At 36.3% G+C, this 25,129-nt stretch overlaps 1 protein-coding gene across 8 annotated transcripts in view; it reads left to right on the forward strand.

Moving 5' to 3' along the window:
• ATRNL1 (attractin like 1) overlaps positions 1–25,129 on the forward strand; it is a 585,672-nt gene that overhangs the window by 60,158 nt on the left and 500,385 nt on the right. For all 8 annotated transcript variants that reach the window (XR_012764307.1, XR_012764308.1, XM_075423811.1 and 5 more), the window contains exon 2: positions 23,781–23,864. Coding sequence is in view for 5 of the 8 variants with exons in the window: in XM_009934642.2 (XP_009932944.2) it covers positions 23,781–23,864 (84 nt within the window). In the remaining 3 variants the exon portion in view is untranslated. The remainder of the gene's footprint in view (positions 1–23,780; positions 23,865–25,129) is intronic.

Consider the following 25,129-nt stretch of genomic DNA (forward strand, 5'->3'; position numbering starts at 1 on the left):
CTAATCATTGCACTGCTGAATGAGAGTAGGAAGGAAGAGGAGGAAGAGTTTGATCTTCTCCTTATGTGCTCATATTTTGAAATAAAATCACTACCGCTGCATTTCTGTGAGCTGTGTTCCCAGACTGGCTATCAAGATCTCGGAGGAGTTAGGTATGTAGATGCATACGTCGGGGTAGACATGACATCCTACTTCATATAACCAGTTACGTCCTTTTATGCATGCCTGGGAGCATAGCTGTTGAAGAGTTCACAAGCTGCAAAGTGGGGAAAAAAATAAGGTGCTATTACGAATAGCTGTCTTCAGGATTGCACAGCAAGGGTAAGCATTTTGAGTTGCAATTTAGGGTTGAATACCGCTTTTATCCTAGTTCAGTCCAATCTACAAGCTACTGTATTCTTCCTTACCCTCAAGATTTCTATCTGGTGTTACCAGCCAGAGTGGTTGAAATTGCTGGCTGTTGATCTCTCTGCAAAGGGTTCATCTCTCTCTATTTTTTTTTTTTTTCTCTGTTCCCCCACCCTTGCAGGGTTACCACACTAGTCCAGGTACACTATTTTAGGAGCAAAGGTGTTAGTTGTTTGCAAGGACAACTCTAGCAGAAAAATTTGAAACTTTAGCAGTTATTTTTTTAAAAACATGCCTCAATGACTTTGTATGTATGATTTAGGTAGAAGAATCTTTAGTAAATTCTTTACCTTATGCCATAGTCCCAAACTCTGTGAAGTGGCAGTATTTTATAACTAAATATGCCATAAATATGTTCAAAGGTTCCTGACTCTCAGATTTCTGTCTGAATTTAGACTGTTATTCAAAATTTGTTCATGCAGTCTCCTTGATACATGCCTGTATTTGTGTGCGTACAGTCACTTAGCCAAAAGAGCTGTTCTCCATTTGTTTTTCCTTTTGTCTTCTTTGTACATGCAGTGTCATATTGTTACCTTGGACTTCATTATGCTAGGATAAGCAAGTGTATTCTTACTAGGCTGTTATTTCTTCTAGTCACTCAAATAGCATTCTATGTTCATGTTCTTGTTTAATCTTTCCTATTCTATTTCCTGGATATGGTTTTGCCTGTCTCCTGTGCTGTGATACTGTTTCTGCCTGACTGCTGCTGGAATCCCACATCTGCACCACTGCCTGATCTCTGGAAATCCCACACTGTAGGATCATTTCTCTTTTTTCCTGACTGTGTCCCATTGGTGACATATAGTCATTCTGCAGCTCATTTAATTATCTTCTTTCTTCTCCAGCAAACTAGTTAAAAAATATTTCCCCTCAATTTCAAGTGCGTGATTTTACAGACTAAATTACTAAATTCAATCTCTTTTCTGTTAGTCAAGTATTAACATCACTTAGCTCTTTGCGTGGGGTATGTTCATCTCTAACAATATGAACAACTTCGTGCCATCAATAAATTGCACTAGTGCGCTTGTGCTGTCATTGTTAAGTATCTTTTTAAGATCAGGTCTCGATTACCTCTGCTATCCACTGTTAATCCCCGTATAGGCTGAGATTTTTTTCTTCTGGGCAACCTGTTGGTCCTATTTCTGTCCAGCTTGTTACTTGGACTATGGTTCTCATAATAACTTGGTGTCCAGGTTTACCTAATTGCACAGCTTATTACTGAGTCTTCATATAATGGTAATTTTCTTTATAGTTGCTGTATCAAAGATAGTGTGTGATGTTAATAAATTCATGATGCATTTTGTTCTACTTGACCCTCACATCCATATTTTTAGATTAAACTATGAATCTAGAATAATGAGAAGCTAGTTTAATAGGTTCTATTAATTCTAAGCAATTACTTCCCTTTTGCATTAAATTTATCTACAATATTTTCTAGAATATGACAAATGGTATAATTAAATATGTTGAATAAAGTGCCTACTGCTTAACTTGCAAGTTAATGTCTTGGGTATTTTGTTTCCCAGTGTTCTTGCGTAGAGATTCCTGTCTCTGTTCTGATAGGGCAATAAGTTCTTTGAGTTTTTTTACTACTGAAACTGTGATACTGTCCAATTCTATACAGTTATATGTATCAGCTTTCCTGCTTTTGCAAGATAATACTTTATATCATTATCCTGAGTGAATACTGTTGAACATTTGTGTTTAATTTCTGTTGTCTCATGCTGCCTGATGTTTTTTCCAATTGTGTGACAAGTTTGCAGTCTATATACACACACACACACATATATGTATTATTTACACATGCTCATACAAACAAACAATCTAACAAACTTTGCTTAATTGAGAACATTATTTTAAAGAATTTGGACAGGAATTCATTCTTCTAGGATTATTAGTGTAACACGCCAAAGCTCAGATGTTTTTGGTTTTGTGGTTGATTATCTTATGTATAGATTTGTTTAATAAAAGTGTTATTAGAACAGGAGGTAATGCTGACGAAGTTACGGATTATAATCACAGCATCCAATTTTATCTTTTAAGATATAATTAGATACTAAATAATTCAAGGCTTCTTTAGAGTTCTGCATTAGATATGATGATTTTAGACTGACTTGGAATTTGGGCAATATTTTAATTCTGAGTTGAAATTCACCTCATAAAGCAATTTTCATGTTGGCTGTAAGGTAAATAGCACAAGGATGGTCTCCATTGCCCCATAAATTTTAATAATTTAGAATGGAAAATTAATTGTGCTGAATACTATTAAAAATACACACATTCTATGTTGCTTCCCTATTTGCTTTCTATAGATTATCTTAATTATTAATAGTGTAAATGAAACTATTAAATACTTTGTAAGATGCTATGAAGAAATACTAGCTGTTGCTCAGAGAGCAAGTCCTAACTGGCAATAAGAAAAAAATAATGTCTACTTATAGCAGGTTTATGATCCCACGGCATGTATTTTGCAAAGTAGTTTGTAAAGATGAATTATTTCTGTGCTTGTCTAGTTATTAAAGGTAACAGTTTAATCAGTGTATTTGACTAATCTTCATCTCAAATTACAGCTAGAGTGCTAATGAGTATGTACAGCTGCTTTGGCTTTTATATTAAGTCTGTATGGATACTCAAATTGATACTGGTACATCATGGATATGCATAACACTCTTCCATCTCTCCTGTTCTTTTTTCCCTGCACTAGAAAAGTAGTTGCTGATAGTAGATTTAAATGGAAATGTGTAAGACTTAAGGGTCATGCATACTGGTTTAAAATGTGCTAATTAGTTACACTTGATACTTAAGAAGTAATTATACCATTTGCCTAATATGAAAAGCTTTTGGTGCTGTTACATGCTCCAGTAATGGCCCTATTGTTAAGTACTTACACACCTGTTACATCTGATTTAGTGTCTCTGGTTGATGTGTTGTCAAGATAAGTATTTATACCGGAATTGTGTGATGGAGGAGATATTTGTAATGAATAATATGATTTTTACCAGATCACTCCTGAGCAACAATAATGTTTATGCAGGAGAAGGTATTAAATTGTATATGCATCCAACAATACTGTTCATAAATACCTGATTTTCATAAAATTCTCCAGAAAATGTATGAATGAAAAAAAACCCGTGCATAATCTATCCACACATCAGTTTTAGATGGTAAACTGTATAGTTTTTCAACAGGAGTTCTTCTGTGTTTATTCACAAATCATTAAAAACCCCCAACAAACCAATCTGCTGTTTAATCCAAAGAAAATGGAAGTTTTTATGTCACTGTACTTGAAATATAAACTAATTTATCACTTCTTTTGTGTGTTTCTGTTGGTTTATATTTCAATCTCTATTTCTTGTCAAAAGCAAGGAGGTACAGCTTATTACTACAGAAGGAACCCTCCACCCACACTTGTAAGAAGAAAATAAATCAGCTTTGGAGAGTTTTAAAAAATTGCTGTTGATGTATTTTACATGCTCATTAACTGTGACACCAAGATCAGTGGATTAAAGAAATTTTAAAGGCAATGGAAACATCTAACTAGAAAAAGTTGGCAGACATAGCAGATAAACTCAGTATAAACACTGTAAATCTCAGTTTTGTGGCTTTTTTTTTTCTACACACATTTGTGAGATTGAGTAAGTTTTGTGTCATTTAGAGAGGTGTGCAGCAGGCAACTTTCTGGATGATGGTGACTTCTGTGTGTTTGGCTCATATGATGAGTATTAAGATGTCTGTCGAACTGATATTTTTTTACCTCATTTTTAAAGGGGGAAAACCTTAAGCAATACAGAGGAGACTAAGCCTTGACATCTTTTTGAATAGAGGGCAGTCGGAAAACATATGAATTTATTCTCATCAAATCTCTGATTTGATAAAGTAACTCTTTGTGATCAATTTAATGAAATATTATCAGGAATGTCCATCTTTGTCCTGAGACGGCTAGGCTGACTGTACTTTTTGGCTTTAATTAAGCAGTGACTTCACCTTCTGGATGCTTAGGGGGCTGTTTTCCTGATTATAGGATGTTTTTGCTTCCCCTTTACAGCATGCTTCGCATGCAGAAATCCCTGTTTGCAATGCCAGTGGTGTATAGAGAATCCATACTCTGCTTGTTAAATATTGCCACATTAAGCTGGAATCAACAGCTCTTGAAAAGCTTGCAGCCTGTAAGTGATCTGTGACATAATCCACATGTAAAAACAGCCCCAAATAGATAATACTTAAAGATCTCTGTAACCTGATTTTATAGTTAATTTTATAATTATTTTAGCCTTAGAAGTTCTTAGGAAGGCTCTGGTTTTGAAACGAGAAAAGCAAAGACTATGCAGACATATGGTTAGATGACTGAATGTGTACGAGATGCTGCATTTGGGATTTCTTTCCTTGTTGACTCCTGCAGATCTTGGAGATGGGAACTTTTTGGCCTCTTTGTCTATGCTACAGAGGTGCAAGTGGAACTCTTCAATGTTGACCTAAATTATGCCATTCATCCTCTATTAATCTGACTTTTAATTTAATTTGTCATTGACATTGCTGCTTTTTGAAAAGAAGTCTCCTTCAGGGTGTTTTTTTATCTTGTGCCTTCACTGTTGATTGTGCAGTTTCCTTGACATCCGTTTTTCTCTTGACTTTCATCACAGAGCTATCTCTTGACTTGACTCTCAGTTACTGTTACTGCTCCTTCAGTGTCTCACTGGGTTATTTTCCTTACCAAGGCTTGCAAAACTCACTGTAACAACTACTCATCCTTTTCTATTCGTCATTCTCCAGTTGATTGCTTGTCTGCATGCTCTGTCTCTTCCTACTGATTTTAAAATACATTCTTCCAATTCAGCTTTTTTTATTTCTTTAAGCAATTGTGTCCATTCATCTACTGAGGTAATCAAACCCTTTTAAAAGTGTGTGGAATTCTAAATGTCCAACATTGCACTAGTGTACTTAGCATTTCTTGCAAACCTTGCAGATGGCATTAAGATAGAGTCTTAGTATATTGTTTTACGTGTAAATTAATCCAACTCTCATGCTTTTAAGGTAACAAATTTTTTTTTATTGTCATATTAAGCTCTTATGAGCAAATCCACAGTTCAAGAGTCAAAAATCTGCAAGTAGATATATGAAAAATCAGTTATTCACATACTCTTTTTTTAAAAAGCCTTCAGGAGCCGTGTTAACCAATTGTCATGATAGTTTTCTCAGATTGTAAGCCGTGGAATCAAAATTATTCTGAGCAGTTTGTGTTAACATTATTATTAAATTTAAAAGTCGCTATGGCAAATGAGTTGTGTATTTTGTCTGCCTCAAAGCAGAATATGTTGATACAGTTTTGCAGTGCTTCTGTGGACTAGCTGTTACTGAATTTTTGAATGTTTGAATCTTCATGAATTTCTGAAAGCTCATATGCCTAAAAAACTGTGGCACTATATATCCTATTGATTAATAAACTTGAGAGCACGTCTACTGAGAACAAGAATATGACCTAATAGGTTCTGTTGAGTACCTACTATTGTAGTATAGCATAATTTTTGCAGAACATTGTTTTGTAACGTCTGGGATATGTTAGACCATTTCCAGTTTTTTCTAATTGATTCTCAAGTAATTTCTATATTTTTCTCATAGCTTAAGTTTCATATCACAGTTAATTTATGTTCCATATTTAACACAATCATTGTTCAATGTATCGATGAAAAAGTACTTTCAAAACATGTCCTGGCATTCAGGATTATTGGAACTTCATTATATGTGGGTGATACTTTGTATGGAGGATTTGTCTGCAGGCTACGTGTGTTTTCAGCATTTTGAGTGTTTTAGTACATGATTATTGCTGTATTTTGTTTTTTATTCCATTATGTTATCATATACCTCTGAATGTTCAAGTAAAATCATTTCTCAATTCAATGTTGTGATTTATTTTTCTTTTCTTTCTCTAATGAAACATGTTGGACAACTGAGTTGCTGCAATGTTTTAGAATGCTCACATCAGTGCTGAGCACTTAAAGATCTTTCCAACTCTACCATATGCATGTGGCAGACTTGGAATTCGTGTGTAGCTTATATTTTAAGATTAGTATGAGGAACAGGACTCTATTCAGCCTTATTCATAAGAGACGTGGCTCTGCATTCTGGTCTTGTCCATCACCAGGGGCTGCTTGAAACTGTTAAATTCTTTTTATGCGTATATTTATGCAAGGTAACCTGTGACCCAACAATATATAGCGACCCTTTTTTTCTGATGGAATAGCAGGTGGCTACTCAGAGCTTCCTTATGACTTATTCATATGTCCCAGTATTCACTTGTGTCGATGCATTAAATGGGTTGCTAAAGAGGGTTGTTTCCTTGTTTGAAGCAGGCAGATGTTACTGACCTTGTTTGTGTTGTGACCTTATCTAGTATACACAGCAAATGTATCAACATTTTTCAGACTAAGCTGCAGTGTGGTGTTGAGGAAATCCAGATGCTTACAGATGGGTACCACAGATCTGAAAGGCTGTGCGTAGCGAGCAGAAAAAAAAAAAGCTGGAAGAATGCAGGAAACTACTAATCTATACAAAAGCATAATTACTCTGAAAGCTTACTAAAAACATGTTCTCATTTTCCTCAGTTACGTATTGTTTGTTTAGTAGCTTAAATCTATTTCTGCAGATCAATGTTTTCTGTCTTAAATATTTTATTTCCAATTTAGCCACTCACTTCAGAGACAAGTCACTTAGCGTAACTTTCTCGATTTCTCAGTTGCTACCGAAAGGATCCCTCTTTCGTGTTTTGGCACATGCGAGTTTTCTTACGTGTTTATACCAATCTCTTCTAATGAGTGGCAGAAACACTAATGAGAACAATGTTCAGAATGGCAGCTCAAAAGCATTGAGAGCCTTTCAACAGGTTTCTAAAGCTGGGCTTTGCCCTGTCTTGCCCATAAGACCAAATCCTGTATGCCTGCAAACCCATGCCAGAGGTAACGTGCTCAGGGCATTGCTAGGGATGGAGAGTAGGAAGGGTGGCTCTGTGTGTGCATGGTAAATTTACAGAGAATATCTACTGAGGCTGGTGTTCTGCAGATTGTCTGGACAGGAAAAGCTCACTTTTGCAAATACCTGCCAGACTTGGTCCTCTTCCACACAGTGATCTTCGCCTAAATGTGATTTTAATGTGAGATTTTTATGATGTGAAGAGTGGATACATTCTGCTGCTGATTTTTTTGATCATTAGTACATGTTTGAAACAACAATACAGTATTTGTATTTTCTTTGTAACAACAGGCAACTCTTGCAGCTTTATACCAAAGTAATTGAGGTAAACACTATGTCCATTTTTAAGCTTAGTAAAATTTTTAGATCTCTTCAAGTTTTTGAGATAGTACAGGGTGTGTATTGAAGTTCAAGACATGTGAGTAAATACTTCTATAAAGCTCACTTACCAACTGAAAGCTTTTTAAAGCAGCCTTGTCGGTTTAAACTCCCTAAAATGATATACATGTGCTGTATAATCCTATCCTTAGTAAATGGATTTGCAGCCTAAGAACGTCTATGCATCAGAACACTTGGATCCTTCGGTTGATTCAAGAAAATGCATTTCAAAATGTAAAGGGATTAAAAATGTGTATTCCCAGGGACTTTTGTGAGCAAAGGTTTAGCCTATTTTCTAACTAAATGCAAAAGCTGACATTAGGCTGGCAATTCCCAAAATCCAGGCTGAAGAAGCCAACTTAATCTTGTATATACAGATAACTTTTAGGCTTGGTGTTTAAAAGGCAGCTATTTTGTTAAGGTAGTTATATGAGGGGGAGAAAATGAGACAAAATCAAACTGAACTAAAGTGTCTCCCTTGGTCGGAGATGAACCTAGTCTACTGTCATTCTGGATCTGACTCCAGACTCTGCAAGGTGGTGGGGCTACGTGATGGAGGGGTGCAGCTGACCGGATCAACATGTTTGTGCTATAGCTCATGTCTGTCTTCCATCCTGGACAGAGGAACTGGGGGGAAAATGGGCTCTGCTTTGTGTTTGGTGAGATGGGATTGCAGAGGTGGAGCAAAATAGCCTCTGTGGAAGATTGTGCCTAGTTCTGCCTCTGCTGGCTGGTAGTGTTTTACACAGCCTGCTCCATATCTGCACCTGTTTTTGGGGAATACACATGTTAAAGCATAAATACAGGTGTGGATTTTATGAGCAATGGATGAAAATGAGCAAATTCACAGATCAAAATAAAATTATATCCACAAGTATATAATTTATTTACTCAAATATATTTATTGACCGTAATTATGTAGTCACTGTAACTAAGCTACCACATGTTTTGCTGAACAGTTTTTTTTCCTTTCATTTCCTCCCCTAAATAACTTTGCTTTATCAAAATAGCCATATTTTTAAATCTTAAGTCTTAAACTTTTGTCTCTTAAAGCAATGAATGATCAGCTTCCTAATTGTGTATTTTGAGATGCTGTAAAATATGTCTAGTCTTGGAGTCATTTTCCTCTCTTTGGAATTTTCTGTGGCTATTTTTTCTCTTTAGTAAAGAGTATGCACCCATAGAAGTATTTTTTATTTTTTTGCAGTTTTGAATAAAAGCTTATTTTGGGGATGACTCAACAAGCCCTCTGGCTCTTAGGCTGATGATAACCCCTCAGCCTCTTTATCAAAAAACAAACCATGCTAGAATTACTTTGAGTTTTGCTTTAACTATGGTATGTTCCAGTTTAATGACATACTACCATTGCTGCACACAGTGCTGTCCTCAGAGTTGAGGTCAGGAGTGATTGAAGCTCAGATTAATGATTTAAGAGCACCTTCTGGTGACTAATCAAAGGCTAAAAAAATGCTTATTTTGACTATGGGGTGCATGTTTAGGAATGTGTCCAGAAGTATATGCTGAAAACAGATGTGATATATTTTGTACAGGAGTATATACTAGAGTATAGTTTTCTCTTTAATCTTTCTGCTCTAGAACCTCTACCCCCACCTCTTAATCTCTTCTGTTGTTTGTAAGCATTGCTGAACAGGTGCTCATGCTAGGAAAGGTCTAACAAAAGAGTAGCAACAACCAGAAACTGTGTCTGAAATTGAGGTTCAGCTGTGGTCTGAGATGATGTAGCTTTTTTCCTGAAACAGCACTGAATATTCTTTTGTCCGTAACTCCACTGGCGCCTGTTTTGACTTGTAACGTTTTGGTTCTGGCAAGACGTTGGTTTGGAAGCAGTCACATGTTGAGAAGACTATGTTATGTTATATGTTGCAAAAGTATTGAAAAGGTTTAAGGTCATCTGAAAGTTTAAGGAAAGCAAAGTTTCCTTTCCTGTGACTTGTTGCTGTTATTAAGCTATTAAGCTTGTGTGAATTCATCCTTGGAATTATTTTCTTTAAAAGAGAAATTATTTTTGTATTGATAAACATTGAATCAGTTTTGCATCAATGTTAGCTGATCAATAGCAAGCTTTCAGACCATATTGGTAACACAGAACCTTTCAAGGAATATTTGATGAGTTGTCTTTTGTCCAATAAAAATTAAGAGCATTTATTGCTGTTTGTGTGCTTTTCTAGGATGTAGAAGAATTGGTTTTGTTAGTTTGTTGTATCTGGTCACTTTTATTTACCCGTAGCTAAACTTTCTGAAAAACAAAACCAAGCATCCAAAATGCTTAGAAATAAGTGATCTTTACTCCCTTCTAATTAAAAATGAACATCCCCTGCCCTCCTTTTTTATAATCCAGTTATTCTATACCATGAAAGTACTGTTTACATCAGTGATTGCCTATTTTTTGGAATAGTGGACTAGAAAGGTACTCAAGAAACAATTCAGTAGAGCAGGTAAGGTCATATAAGCAAGGAAAGTCAATTTTATTTAAACGAGATTGGTTTCAGTTGTCATCATTCTTAAACTAATAGTCTTCCTTCAGCTAAAGACCGTTCTTTCAGATGTATGTCTCTTCTTTATGCAAACCAGTGCGCTTCTTGCTGAATTTGCTATTCATTGCAGTTTTGTTTAAGCCTATGGAAGAAAACAATAGTTACTCTTTTTGATGCATCTTTCAAAGGCCCTCTTACAGAATTCCATCAGTGTCAGGAAATTTACTCTGTGCTTTACTGTTAGATGACTTGGTGAGTGAAGTGACCGGCGCAATTTAGATTTCTGTAGTTGAAAGAGTTAAGTACTGACAGGCATACTCGATGGCGTGTTTGTCCGTTGGTATATTAAATAACAAAGGTATCTCTTTTGAGTGATCCTGTGTCTACAGTTGCCAAGAGCTGGGGAAGCTCCTTCCACAGCGTGACCCGTGGAGAGTGTGCTGCTAAGTGCTTCCCTTTGGCGTGTAATTCCTGACATCCAAGAAGGGCATCATTGGCACTCTCCCTCACTGCTCAGCTGTGTTCATGCAATTCTCTGCTCTAGTGGGTTTTGCTACTTGAATCATGACTTCTTCTCTAAGCCTTAGGGTCATTGCTTTCTTCTGACCCTATTTCAGAGAGATTGCTTGCCTTCTCGTTCCTTTTCCCCTGCTTGTTTCCAACAGCCCAATTTACTGGCTTTAGACTTCAGCATAAGGCTTTCTTGATTCCAGCTGTCTTTCGGGCACTGTGCTGCATAGCAGAAGCTCCTCTCTGTGGACAGATATAGTTTCTGTTTATACTATCTTGATGAAGAGTGGACCATTGTTTCTTATTTGTTTTGCTTTGTGTTTGAACCGGGTGAAGAGAGATCAGCAGCAGATCTGAGAACTTTTCATAGCAGAAGTTAGATTGTCAGTGTCCAAGATGGAAGCGGGTGCAGCCTGTTATCCTAGGAGCAATCCTAAGAGTTTCTGCTCATGAAAGATGGTCCTACCGTTTCTATAACCTCTCACTGATAAGACAAGACGGGCTGGCTACATGTCCCACATGCCGTGCTACATCCTTCTGAGGGATAGCATAAGCAGGCTTATAAGAGCACTGGTCTTGTGGGTGTGTATCTTGCCGTTGTCCTCTGTTGAAGGGAAAGTGGGGCATTCCAAGCAATGTGATCCTGACCTCTATTCTCCTTTCATGGGAAACTGGGGGCAACAGCCCCTGTGACATTCCCTTATGTCCCCTGTCCCTGTTCCTACCTCCAACTATGTGTTTTCAGCAACAGGCTGATACTGATCATTACCTTGGCAAGCTAGAACAGAAGGGTTTTGGAAATCTCAGCAGAAGTTTTCTGGTTTTGTTTGTTGGATTGTCAGTGTCCTTATCAAGACAGGATTTGAAGGGACCAAGTTTTCTATTGTTTTAGAATTTCTTTCTGCTAAGCAGAAAAACTACAAAGTTTTTTTGGTTGAGTGCCTGTGTGGTGAGTAAACGCATGGAGTGTTACACTGGAAAACTTGAGTTGTATCTTTCATAATTATACTAATATGGTGCCTCATTTAACTCCTAAGCCCGTATAAGACTCTGCAAATAGAATAACGTGCAGTCTGAGTTGTTTTTTCATTAGAATTACAGGAATGCACATAGATGAGTTACTTTGCAGGATGCAACCTGTGAATTTTCCTGTGTGGGTCTTTTCTGCTGTAAAACTTTAAAAAAGTATGTGCCATCTTTCAGAGATTCATGTCAGTTTTTGTTGTGGGTTGGTAGTTTTTCACTATTTTGTTCTTCATTGCAGAAAAAAAAAGATAAAAGAAAATACTGGAAAAATGAAGCTATTATAATTTAAATAGCATGATTAGTTTTTATCTCGTATTCTTTTGTGTTTCTGTGGACAGTAAAAATAACAGCAATACCTTCTCCCAAAACCCAAACAAAATTGCTCTGAATGTGTGTAATGCAGAAGATGACATTTCAGAAGGGTCTAAGACTTGTATAGTTTTGAAGTGGTCAGGAAATTTCACACCACCAGCTTTGGAGATGCAAAGTCATTGCATTAGAAGGTCTTCTGTTAACAGTTCAGTAAACGTGAAGTTGTATTTAGCTCGGTAACTGATGGATATAACATGGAGTTCTGTGTGAGCCCTGGCCTGCTAACATTTCTTATCACTATCTGCAAATTTTTCCCAGTGCTGCATTTCAGTTGAGAGCCTATGAGCTCAAAGCTAAAATTGCGAACAAGTTCTGTTTGTAATTTTAAACTTGACTTCAGTATTTCATTAATTCTGGAGGTTTTGCATTTAAATACAGAACAAATTACGGGCTAAAGACATCTTCCTCTAGCCCTCCCAAGAAACCCCAAACCCAAAAAAACCACCCAAATAAAAAAAAAAAAAACAAAACCCAGACCCCTCTACAGATGTGTGAAATGTTTGATTCTGTGAAACTGGCAGCTGGAATAGTTAGGACTCAAAATATCGTAGTCTTTAATTTCTGATATTTCTTCCATCCATTTCTAGAGGGGCAACTGGAAGTTTCTGACAGTCTTACAACATACCCATTAATTTAAAAAGTCAAGCGGAAAGTGAGTGCAGTGACACCTACCACAAATGATGTGTTCTAAAGTGATGCTTTGTTATTACTAGTAAGAATCTTTCATATCGCCAAACAGGAATGCCTTGTAATACCCCAGAGACACGAATGCCATTATTCCAGTTCTTTACACAAAGAGAGATGTGCTTTGTATTTAAGGCCAATGAAATGTCCTGATAATTGCTTTAGCCACAGAAGTCAGAAAGTAAGCGATTATCTGTACAATTATCTAAAAGACAGTGCTTCAAAGCTAGTCAGCAACTAGCCCTTTGATTTTATTAATCAATTAAGTTTTTAAAAGAACTATTATCTCTTCTTATCTCAACATTTGTACTGTCTGAGGTTGTGTTCAGGGACTGGGAACTTCTTGTGAAGCAGCAAGTGTGCTGATGGGAGGTGAAAGAGAGGAAGAAGGACTCGCTGTGGGTATGTGTATATAAATAAAGAACAGAATGAGGATGCTGAATTTGAAAAAAGTGAAAACCAAACAAATCATTAATAATATAAAATGAAGCTTCTGTTAGTGTAGTCTTGGGGATGCTAAGAGATACTTGAGGTTTTTGTTTTTCTTTGGAGTGTATGTGTCAAAGCTTACTGCATTTGGATAATTTCAGAATTAATGTAGCTAGTGGGAGCTGGTGCTTGCAGTCTTATGGTAGGAGGTAGTTTCCTGCCAGGAGGACTCCGTCCTTAACAAACATACGATTTGATGGTTAGGTATTAATCAAGCTAAATGACTGAAAGGTAGAAATGGCTGCTTCTTGTTGAGCACAGGTGTTTAGTAGAAACTTGTCTTAAATAGACAATGAGAAGTTTAGGAGTAGGTGACGTGCTGGATTTAGAGCATTTGACTGTTACCTCAGGAAGCTTAAGTTAAAACCCTTATCTACGTCACAAATGAAAGTGAGATTTATAGTGATGTACAGTGAAAAATTGGCACAGTACATAAACTTTTTGCCAAGTACCTCAGTCTGCATTGCGTATATGCTTTGTGCCCCACATTTTAAGATACTGTAGCATGTTTGATTAATTATAGAAGTCTTACAAAATACATGTATATGGCTCAGTGTGTAAATATATACATACATATGTCTAAAGTATGTACAAATACATAAAAATTAATAAGGAACTTTATCCTTCACTCATGTTAGTTGTGATTAAATCAAAACCTGTAGACAACCTTACTTTAATGCAGAACCTACTTGGATTGAAATCTATTTTAGGCAGCAGAGATGAAGTGAAAGACGTTAACAGAATAATGTAAATACTGAGTTAGAAAATACACTTACCCGTGTTACTTTTGGAAATGGAGGGCTGCCTTGCAGAAAATGAAGCCTAGAGAAAAGAGCTCTAGCAATTAAAGAAACCTAAACTATAACTTTTTAAACACTAGGGAAAATATAAGGGTAATGTGTTACTTCTGGGTAATCTTAAAATAACAATCTGTTCAGGTACGGAACATTTCTAAATGAAATAACAACAATATTAATACCGTAGGAAAAAATGTAAGTAATGGGAACACTTCAGTCTGGCTGAGTGTGGGGTTTTTTTGCTTCTGTTATTTATTTCTTCATTATCTTGGCAACATTTGACTATGAAAATAAGTCTTGGCTGAAACGAACATTGTAAAATGTTAGAGCAATGAGGTGTCTCCTTGCTTCCTGGCAGATTCTTTTGCAATTCGTATTTGCTTCTAATAGTAGCTATCTGGATGGATAAGTGAGAAAACTTTGGGACTGCTATTGATATTTTTCTGCATCAAGACTGGATAGTTAGAATTTTGAATATTTCAAGCCTTACTCTTTTGCTGACAAAATGAGTAACATGACACAAAACTGTGAGTGTAAGAAATTCAATCAAGGAATCATGTAGATGGTCTGCCTCTTACTCAAAGCAGGAATTATTTTTATGAAGCTTTTCAATCTTTTGTATTTCATATCTAAAGTGGCATTTGCAGGAATAATTAAATGAGATAGTGATACAGGGAAATATATGATGTCTTATGTTTGTATCAAATGCCAAATTGATTTTCTATCAATTCTTAAGTTAAAACATAGTGGCAGGCCTATTTATAGGCATAATTTTGGATGACATCTATGAGCTAGCCTGGGCATTTCTAATAGAGTAGATGTCTGTCTCATATGATTCTGTCCAACCATGATATTAAAATAGGAAGTATCAAATGTGAGTATTATTCCAGATAAGAGAGATGCATCTACGCTTCTTGAAGTTTTTTCCAGGTCAGTGGAGGATATTGTGCTATTTGCAGTATCTTCTAGAAGACACTGATTTCCCAGTTGAGATGAAGAGGATTACTGCCACCTGGAAAGTATTGGCAAGATTTGAACTGTTAATTGGTGCAACAATTCTGTGGAGAGTGTGCAGTTCAGTGTTGAACTCTGTAGATTGACTCAAATCCACTCAATTTCATAGAAACTTTTCATAAATGTTACATGTACATCCATCTGTGTAAAATTAGATAGCCTATAAACTTTTTTAGTTGTTGACAAATTCTAAAAGCCTATAAACTTTTTTAGTTGTTGACAAATTCTAAATGATTGGGGGTGATACAATATTTAGTAGTTTGGGTTTCTTAAAATGTAACGTAACAGCCCTTCACCCTCTCCCCCAAATGGAAAGGTTTACATTTAGAATGTATTTTCTTAATTCAGGTTAAATCTCAGGAAAACAGGTCAACTATTTTTCAGTAAAATATGTATATGTGGGTACCTGTGTTAAACAATTAAGCTGTAATCTCTAAGAATCTTTTTTTGTTCATCTCACAGATATAGAATCAGGTGCTTTTGAAGTAGTATTAAGAAAAAAGTTTTCTGATGGATATCTACTATATTTATTAGAGGAGGAACAGTGGCACAATGAGAGCTATAGGTAAGGAGCAGTTTTTCTGAAGATAATACAAGTAATTTGTTAAAAATCTTTGTGTGTGGTTTTCTTCTTGTTGCATTGTGTGAATATCACTATTCAAACGGGCTAAGAATCCACTGAAGGGTAATAACGCATTTAATGACAGATCTCTAAGCACTGATGTATTTTTCCTTGCTGCCTCTGTCTTCAGCTTCCTGAAGTGTTTGTAATGCTGGTTGAACTCTGCTAATCTCCCTCATACTGTATCAGTGTCTTGGCAGAGCAGATTTTGTTAGGCTTTCTTAAATTTTTTTTTTTTTGAGATTTGAGCCCTCTCAAGAAATTACTTCTCTTTTTGGAGAAGTTCTGTTATTCCAAAATCTGGGTTCATTTACATAGTTATAAAAATAAACAAACACTCAAGACTGGTAGAGAAAATGGTGTGTTTCTTTGCTTGGATTCAAGGCAGGCAGCATTTGGGTTGTTTTGTTTCAGATAGTTATTGCTTATACTCACGTATTTTAAAGAATATATGTATGTACTCTAAAGATAGAAGCCATCCTGACATTTTCAAGACCTGTGCTATGAAGCTACGTTTTTAGTAGAGTTATTTGCTCCATTTATGTATCAAGCTGTTAAATGAAAATAATCCAGTCGTGAGGTGAGAGAGATTACTGTGCCTGTGCTTCACCTTGTCTCTTGGCCTCTGTTCATCCAAAATTCTGTTATTCATTTCGTCCGAAAAACCTTAAAATAGAGCATTTTGGCATATGCTGTTTCTGAAAACTAATTGGAAAATTTCTATAGGTGCAAAAAAAGCAGAAAGCTATTTTCTATATGCACGTCAGTGTTTTTCCTTGGACTTGGTATTGGAACCACGAGGAAGAGGAAAACCTTGTGTGTTTTGTAGGAGTGTTTTAAGAGAACTTTATGATAAATATACAGAAATGGAATTTCATCTTTTCTTGTGGAGTCCATTGATTTTTCAGTAGGATTTCTCACTATGAAGTGTGCCATCTTTTAAGCGAATGCTTATATCATAGAAACAAAGATAGATTTTCCTACCGAGAAGGTGGTTATAAATGAAACTTTCCATGCAGCAAGTTCCAGGTCATGCAAACTGCATTGGTCCCATATAATACTGACTGAAAAAGTACTGACGGAATTGGGTTCGAATTTCTACACTTCAGTAGGCATAGTTAACCCCACTAAAATGAACTAGAGTAATACTGTTTAGTTCCTTCTGTGGAGAAAGTTAGCAGTCATGGTGAATTACAGGCTATATGCGAATCAGCATGCATAAAGGCAGTTATTCTGCTACTTACATTCAGGAGAACTGGCTACGTTAAGGACATGGAATAATTCTCTGGTTGCTATGCTGGTCAGACTGCAGCTGGAGTAGCAGATATTGTTTTGAGATGTAGATGAATTGGAGAGGTTCTAGAGGAGAGAAATCTAGAAAATGACGCATGAGGGATGCTAGGTTAAATTGCTTACGTCGGAGAAGAAAAGCCTGAAGGTAGATGCCTGTGAATGTAAGCAGGAGTAAGGGAATGACCTGTTTTCCAGGCCCACTCTGAGCAGGGCAGGAAGTAATATGTTTAAGTTGAAACAAGAAAAAAAACCCTAGACATTTAGAGAAACTTTCTATTAATAAGGATACGTCAGTAGTAAAATAGGTTGTCTAATAAGATTGTAGATTTCTGTTGCTGGAATTAAGAACAGATTAGACAAATAACTGTGAAGAAAGATTTCAGTACAGTTGATCCTGCCTTGGGACAGGCATTAGGATGTGTTGTAACTGCAAGGTAATTAAAGGACTTCTGAGATGAAAAAAGTCAAGTACCACCTAACACTGAGGAGGTAGAAGCAAATCCTCAGGTAGTCTCATACAGTATTTCCACAGACATTATAATCTACAACAGAATAAATATTGGTATTACCTTTGCTGTTACTATATTACTTTTATTTTCTGCATCTGGTGTGTCTACCAAGTCTTCATAAGACTGTGCCCACATTTGCTTATTTCTAAAGACTTCATAGATGCCCTTTTAAGTGTCTGTCACACATTCAGATATCCTATTCTAAATAACCTATCATGCCCTATGTTCTGTGAATTTATATACTATTATGCAGCCTAAGGAAGGGAACAGATTTTTTTTGAAACTTCTACGTAAGTGAAAATAAATTACTTGAGTAAGATGCCATCTAAGTTTGTACTTTGAGAGGAGCATATACTTCTATGCCGTATTCTTTCAGTAGTTCGGGGCTATTACAAAAATGTACTATAGAATAACAGACTTTTTCACGAACAGTAAATGAGGAAAAAACCCACTGTTGGAGTTCAACTTTAAATTAATATTTTGCACCATTCAAAGATTATATCCGTGCTAACTTTATTAAAAAACAAACAATTCCCCCCAAACAAAAAACTAAACACTCAAGAAAAAAATAAGTTTGTGCCACACAGAAGTGTTAAGCTTCTTGAAAGACAGAATATATCCTTAAGGGGGAAAAATGTTGTTGTACTGTACTCTTCACTTTTCTGGGCTTTTTGGATTGTTATGGAGCCTGGTTTTGTTTAAAATAGGTTAGAGGGAGGAACTGAGTACTTGAATTAAGCAGTACGGACAGTCTCTTTTACAAAAGAAACTGATACTTTGTCCGTGGATAAAGTGGGGCCTATTTAAGAGCTTGTCTTTGATTAGTTCGCATGTGACAAGTTGTGAATGTGCTTACTGTTTCTAAATATACATTCTATTAATGCAAAGCAGGATGTAACAAGTATAGGACTGGCATATGCAAATATTTCCTTACTGTATGAAATATTTATTCCTCTTGATTAGTCATTGAAGAAAAATTAGAACTACAGTATGTTCAGTATATTCTGTTTTAAGGTGTCATGAAAAAAAATGAACGAACAGCAAGGTTCTACAATAAATGTGAAAATGCAGGCAAATAAAATGCAAATTCTTAGGATTTTTATTAGGTTCCGATCGATGCTTTAAACTTGGAAAATAAAAATCTGGCTGAGTAGGTTTTTCACAACATACTGTTTTGCAGGTCTTCCCTTGAAAAAAGTATTAGAAAACCTTCTTAGTCTGTCACTTAAAATTTTGGTATGAGAAACGGCCTCTTGATCTCTTCTGTATCTCTTTCTGATATCATAGTGCTCACTGCTTCTGGTTTGTTCTGTCAGGTGGTCTAAATTATTTTTCCTTCTTGCTTAACATATTCAGCTGATATCATCTGGGATACATGAAGAGCCTCTTTCCCTGCTGTAAAGGTTAGGCACAAGATCTCGAGCTAGAAAGATTGGCCCTACTTGTATTTATGAAGGATTTGGTCTTATAACTTTGAAGCACAGTTATTGATTTTTATTTTTTTATTAAAACAAATTTTTATAGAAGGTGAAAAGCAGATGGAGCAAAATTTTGGAACAATGGAGAGAGTAGTCCTTGACTGACAGACAAATACTGATGTTGAGATGAATCCATATAGCAAAATATGCTCTGTATCTTATAGTCGGATACATATGAAGGAGGAATTGCAAAGTAATCCAAGACTTCATAAAATTCTGAATAGAAATGTGGCATTAAGTAATATGGAGATAAGTTAACTTCTTCATAACCCCTTCTTTTGTTTAACAGTGAATATTTGTAATGTTTTGAATGTGCCTTATGGTTTGTTTCTCCTAATGTACCTGTATATAAATCAGACCTCTGATTGTCAATCTAGCAGCAGTTTAGTGGGCCTTCATGTTCTGCTGATGACAGAAAATACCCAATGACTTCTCTGGTTTAAATTAGTGCCCCTTTCTGAAAGATTTGATGGTACTCTTCTTTTACAGGAAGATACAGGAGATGACATGACTGCATTTTTCACAGATCTATTAATATTACAGCCAGGAAGGGCCATTTTAATAATCTGCTCTGATGTCTTATGTATTGCCGGCCACAGATTTCATCTGACATTTTAGACCAATGATTTCTGACTGAACTAGAACACACTTTTCTCTTTTCTTGAAATGCATCAGTCTTGATTTAAAGTCTCTGCAGTGGTAAATATGAATGTTACCACTGTAAAATAATGGTAAATATAATTAAGTTAAAATTTGTAACAGTGGTAATATTCCAGGAGAATATAGATATCCCTTTGTTGCATGTTTTGGTTGCCTTGTGTTGCCTCCAGCCTTTAGCCCTAGTGTTTCTGGTGTATGTCTGTCTGCTAGAGGAAACAACCTATAGCGCCATGTATCTTTCACGTTATGTTGTTACTGACTGATGAGCTTGGTGAGTGACTAATCTACCAGTGATGCTTCTGAATGTCTTTAACTCTGCTGTGCAGCATCCTGACTTCTTTCTATAATTTGGTAGATCTGTTTTATGGTATACAGAGAAGGGAAATGTTCTCTTGGCATGCGTCTTTAGTTCTTTATAGGTTTTGATTATAACCCTGCCAACTAAAAAAATATTGTTGTGTTTATGAATGCTGGTATGCAATTTAAAATTACAGTATACAACATCAGCTGTCCCCCTGTGCATTCTGTTTAGAAAGCTGGAGTCTAGGTGTGATTAAACCTGTGGTGCTTAAGCAGGCTACACAAATTGTTCAGGCTGTCCGCTCAGCAATGAGCAGGGAGTGGGGTGCAGTACATAACCATCGTTCTGGCTATGCCACTTCTGCGACTAAAGAGTATGTAGTCACGATGGCTCATCTGGAGTTTGATTATTTGACAGGATCACTGTTAGTCCCAGAGGAAAACTGTGCCTGTGAATACCTGGCTTTATATGGTAGAGAACATTGCCCTTGATTTGGTAAGAGTAGTACTGCTTGTCTATGTGTGATTTATGGGATTTGGGGTTTGATAATGTTTGGAAAGAAAAATGATACAGAAAAGTTCTTGGTATGACTCAATAAAGTAGTACCCGTCTGTCTTGCTACGTGTTTATTTTAAATAGAACAGCCCCTTTATGTTACCATTTTCCACAACCATTACTACAAAGCAATGTCATGCTTTTATTTATTCTTTACTTTTTCACCAAAGCGCAATAGCTGTTTCAAAGGCTATCTACGCTCACGAAAGAAACTGTTTATCAAAAAATTATCAGCCTAGGTCAAAATGGAAATGGTTTGCACTTTACTGGTGCCAAAGGGCTGACTAATGGAACCAACTCTTGTAAGTCACCTCCGTTGCAATATACAGCTACTAAGAAGGCAGAGGTCATGACTGCAAATGAGTACTTAAGATATTTCCCACTTCTTGCAGCAAAATAAATGTTCTGTGGCTTGCTATAGAAGACTTTACATCTGTATATAAACCATATGACAGCACTAAATTATTTTGGTTGGAATTTTATGCATCACTACCTTTTTTCCAAAATAATTAATGCCTTCAATCTAGCACACGCTCAAACATGGGGGCTGTTCTTATAATCAGCTTTGCTAAGGTTCTGCTAGGGACCAAGCATCAGTATCAGCTTGATTTCAAAATCAGTGATGTACAACTTAGACCACTAAGTTGGAAGTTGATATCATGTTCAGCGTTGTCTGAACAATGTAATTAATATGTAAAGAAACCAGAAATATCCTGAAAACCTATTTCTTGCGTATATAAATGTGAAAGTATACCTTTAGGTAAAGTTGATATTTCTCAACAAAAAGAAATACTATAAACTTAAACTGCCTGTGTCTTTTGCTTTCTTCAAGCAAAAGTTTTCTGCAGCCAGGCACTGACTTGCAGGAGAGCAGCTGGCAGGAGCTTGGTTAGCCTGTCCCTGTGGCCACGGCTGCGGCTTGTCCAGCGTGCAGCGAGGCAGGAGTGGGAGTTCCCAGCCAAGCTTCATCAGTCACTGCTTTGCTTATGAGCTACACCAGCATTTGTGTAGCACTTCCCAAGAACCATTGCTCTTGGGGAGTGGTGTACTGAAGCATTAGGACCAGCTCAATATATTGGGTTTTATTAGGGAAATTTTCTCTCAGCTGACTGAAGTATATAGTAGTTGTTTTTTTTTTTCCTCCCAGTCTGTTGCTCATGCTACCAGCTGTTTGTCTGTTTCGCGTCTTTTTATTCAGAAACATAAAATCTGTTAGTGATACTACTTTTATGCCTTGAGAAGTACCATTATTTGGACAGCTCCCCACGTTAGAGAACTTTGTCCCATTTCATCAAAAGCAAAGCGTGGGTAAAGATTCATTCAAACCACCAACAACTAGAACAGAGTGGCTTACAATGTGCCTAACAAACTGACACCAGTGCTTACAGGACAGGTGAAGAAACTAGTTTAAAAACCTAAGAGTTTGCACAGACCTTGTTTCATAAATAATTCTTTTTTCTCCCTTGTTTTTATTGCCTTTCCACATGTTTATATTTTTATGTTTGGAACTATAGACTTCTGTTAGTATGCAATTAGTGTTTGATATGAGTTCAAATGTAAATAATTTGCAGTAGTCGTAGTGAATGTTTTTAAAATTGGTGTATACAGCTTACAAGTTACTAGCATAGCAGATGCTGAATTCCTGTTCAGCTAGACTTCTGGTGAGAAAATGTAGCTGTGACTTGGTCGGCTTGATCAACATTGCTTCTGGACTTAGATCTAGTCTATGGCTTTATTAAAAAAACTGAAACGAAACTGAACTGCTTCTTTTTTCTTATTCAGTGATACTTACTCTTAATGATTGTCTTTCCGTACTATAGGGAAAGAAATTAGTGTTTCTGAGTATGTATTTATAATTGTTGTCATAGTTGTAACATTTTAAAGAGTAGGATGGTCAGTTTTCCCAGTGGAATAAGGCCACCAGAAATATCTGTTTAAAACCTGAACTATACAACATAATCATAAAGGATGCTCAAAATGGGGTAAAGTAGTGAAGTTATAGTGTGCTGAAGATATTAAGCTCTTTTCAGAAAGCTTTTATGTTAATAGATTATTGAATTTCATCTGCCATTTTATCAGTCTGTATAGATTAGTGTGAAGTAGTATATATGAAGAGAGGAAAAAGGTTCTATTGCTACCTGAAATTACTTTCTATATGTAATGAATCTTGAACTATCTATTATCACTCAGAAAAAAGTTATAGCATCTAGTTGTGTTTAAAATGTCAGCATAGTAGTTGTTGAAAGAGCAAATAAAATGTGAAGTGGGAATAGAGAACAAAGTGGAAATCATTGTTCTACTACTGTACAGATTCATGGTTCACTTGCGTCCAATACCAGAGCTAAAGATGTCAGATGACATTGTCAAGAGGTAGGCTCAGGACAAAATCCGTTGCGATATCTCTTCTTGTATGTGCAGAAATCATTCCTTCAGGATGTTCTAGATGCTGCAAATCTACATGGGCAAACTTCTGGGAGAACAATTAACCCAAAACCAGTACAAAGGCATAACCTCTGGCTGAGAATGTCCCTGAGCTGCAAGTTGCTGAAGGTGGTGTAACCCTGCGGGGAGTATCTATAGGGATTTAAATTCTTTCCTGGCTGTCCACTGTAGACCACTGTCAGAGACAGGATACTGGGCTATGCTGACATTTTGTTCTGTCCTTTCATAGCTGTTAGTGTGCATTTTATTTAGTTTCTGCCTAGTTCAGTGTTGTTTTGCTTTCCCACATCTCATTGCTGACCAGGAATGAGAGGGACAGGCTGGCAGATGTGCTTATTTAAATTTATAGTTTATCTCTTAATTTATTGCGATCTAGAACAGTTTTCCCACTGCTGCTGTGGTCTAACTTCATAAGTAAGATGCAAGGCAATGGCAAAAGAAACAAGCAAACCAAACCAAAATACTCTTAAACAAAAAAACCCTTTACATTGGCTTTGATCCATGTCGTGTGAAGAATAATTTAAATGATATGTAGTATTTGCATGCTAATAAATTAGAAAAATTAGAATTCTTGTGATTGCCTAGGGGAAGAAAGCAAATAAATGATACAGAATAATCAGATTTCTAGTTTTTATGAGCAAAAATAGTGTGACAAGAAATATGGAGAGACTTAACTCTTCCCGCCCCCTCAATTTCCTTTCCATCCAGAAAGAATCTCTTGGCACATTGAAGTTATCTGTTCTGTTGTCTCTAGTTTATTACAGCACTGTTTTTTCTCTTGTAGGTTAACAGAACCTTCTGGATATTTAACAGATGGACCAATAAATTATAAATATAAAACTAAATGCACATGGTTAATTGAAGGATAGTAAGTATTATTTTCATGGCTTAAATTTTCTGACAGTTTGGTACTGTGTATTTTAGAGATCTAAGCAACTCCTCAAGTAGAAACTGCATCTGCATACAATATAAACAGTTTTGTGCATTTGTTTTTGTTTAAATGTTATAAAGATTTAAAAAAAAAAGTTGAAGTAGGATTTTCAGGATTGCTCAGAGTTGGCCAAATTCCATTCCCATTCAAGTTGTTGGCAAAAATTAGGCTGATGTTGGAATCTGGCCAGTGCCGCAAGCTCTCCAAACCCTGTGATAAATTTGTTCCCTGTTTGAGTACCTTTACATAAGTTCCAAATGTGGTTACAAAATCCTTTTATTTAACCCATTATCTTAGTCTGCACTGATAAATCGGGAATGGCTTGAAGTGCAGAATGCTTCCAGTCTAATGATAATTATTCAGTTACATGTTGCTCAAAAGTTAGTACTTCCATAATGTATTTTCTTTTGCATTTTAGTTTTCCTCATGTACTTAATTTTAAAATCGTACTGTGCCTTCAGTTTTATACAGCTTAGATGTGTCATGTCTGTTGCTGATTTTTCGGTTTATGCAGCACCAGAAACACACGAACATGCACAAAGAAATAATGAGATATATGCACTAGTACAACTAACTGTTAATGGCACAAATTTGTTAAATTTCAGTGGGACTTCTTTACTTCTTTCTCTTAGGGTATGGGTCAGGATTTTGCTGAAGAATTTAGCTAGGTCTGAGTTCTACTAATGTTCTAGAAGAAAATTGCCCCTTCTGTATTTCCATATTGTTAGAATCTCAATTACTTTAGATGTCTGCTCTGTTGTTGCAGCTCAGTAATGATCTATGTGATCTAATTTGGTCTGCTTATATGCAGATAGTAATTTAAACACAACAGCGATGAAATTACAGGTAGTTTACAAAATCATTTCAGTAGAAGCTTCAAAATTTAAGCGACTAGGCTACAGCTGAATATCTTTCTGACACTGCTAGACTTCGCTTGTTACCCAAGCTGGTTCACTATGCTGAAGTGGAAACGTGCCTCAGGACTGTATGCAAACTCTGCTTTGAAGTTGATCTTCGCTCTGTTTTTCCTCTTTGCAGGAGATGGTAGAGAGGGTAGCTGGGGGAAACAGTATGCTGCACAGTACGTGGAAGAGTAAAGCCACCCAGTAACATAGTGCAAAGTGTCAAAACACAGGGAAGTCACATATGTATAAAATACTCTCTTTCAAAAAAATGAACAAAGACCTCTCCAAATGATCTCT

Source organism: Opisthocomus hoazin, chromosome 6, assembly GCF_030867145.1.
Source record: "Opisthocomus hoazin isolate bOpiHoa1 chromosome 6, bOpiHoa1.hap1, whole genome shotgun sequence".
Taxonomy (NCBI): domain Eukaryota; kingdom Metazoa; phylum Chordata; class Aves; order Opisthocomiformes; family Opisthocomidae; genus Opisthocomus; species Opisthocomus hoazin.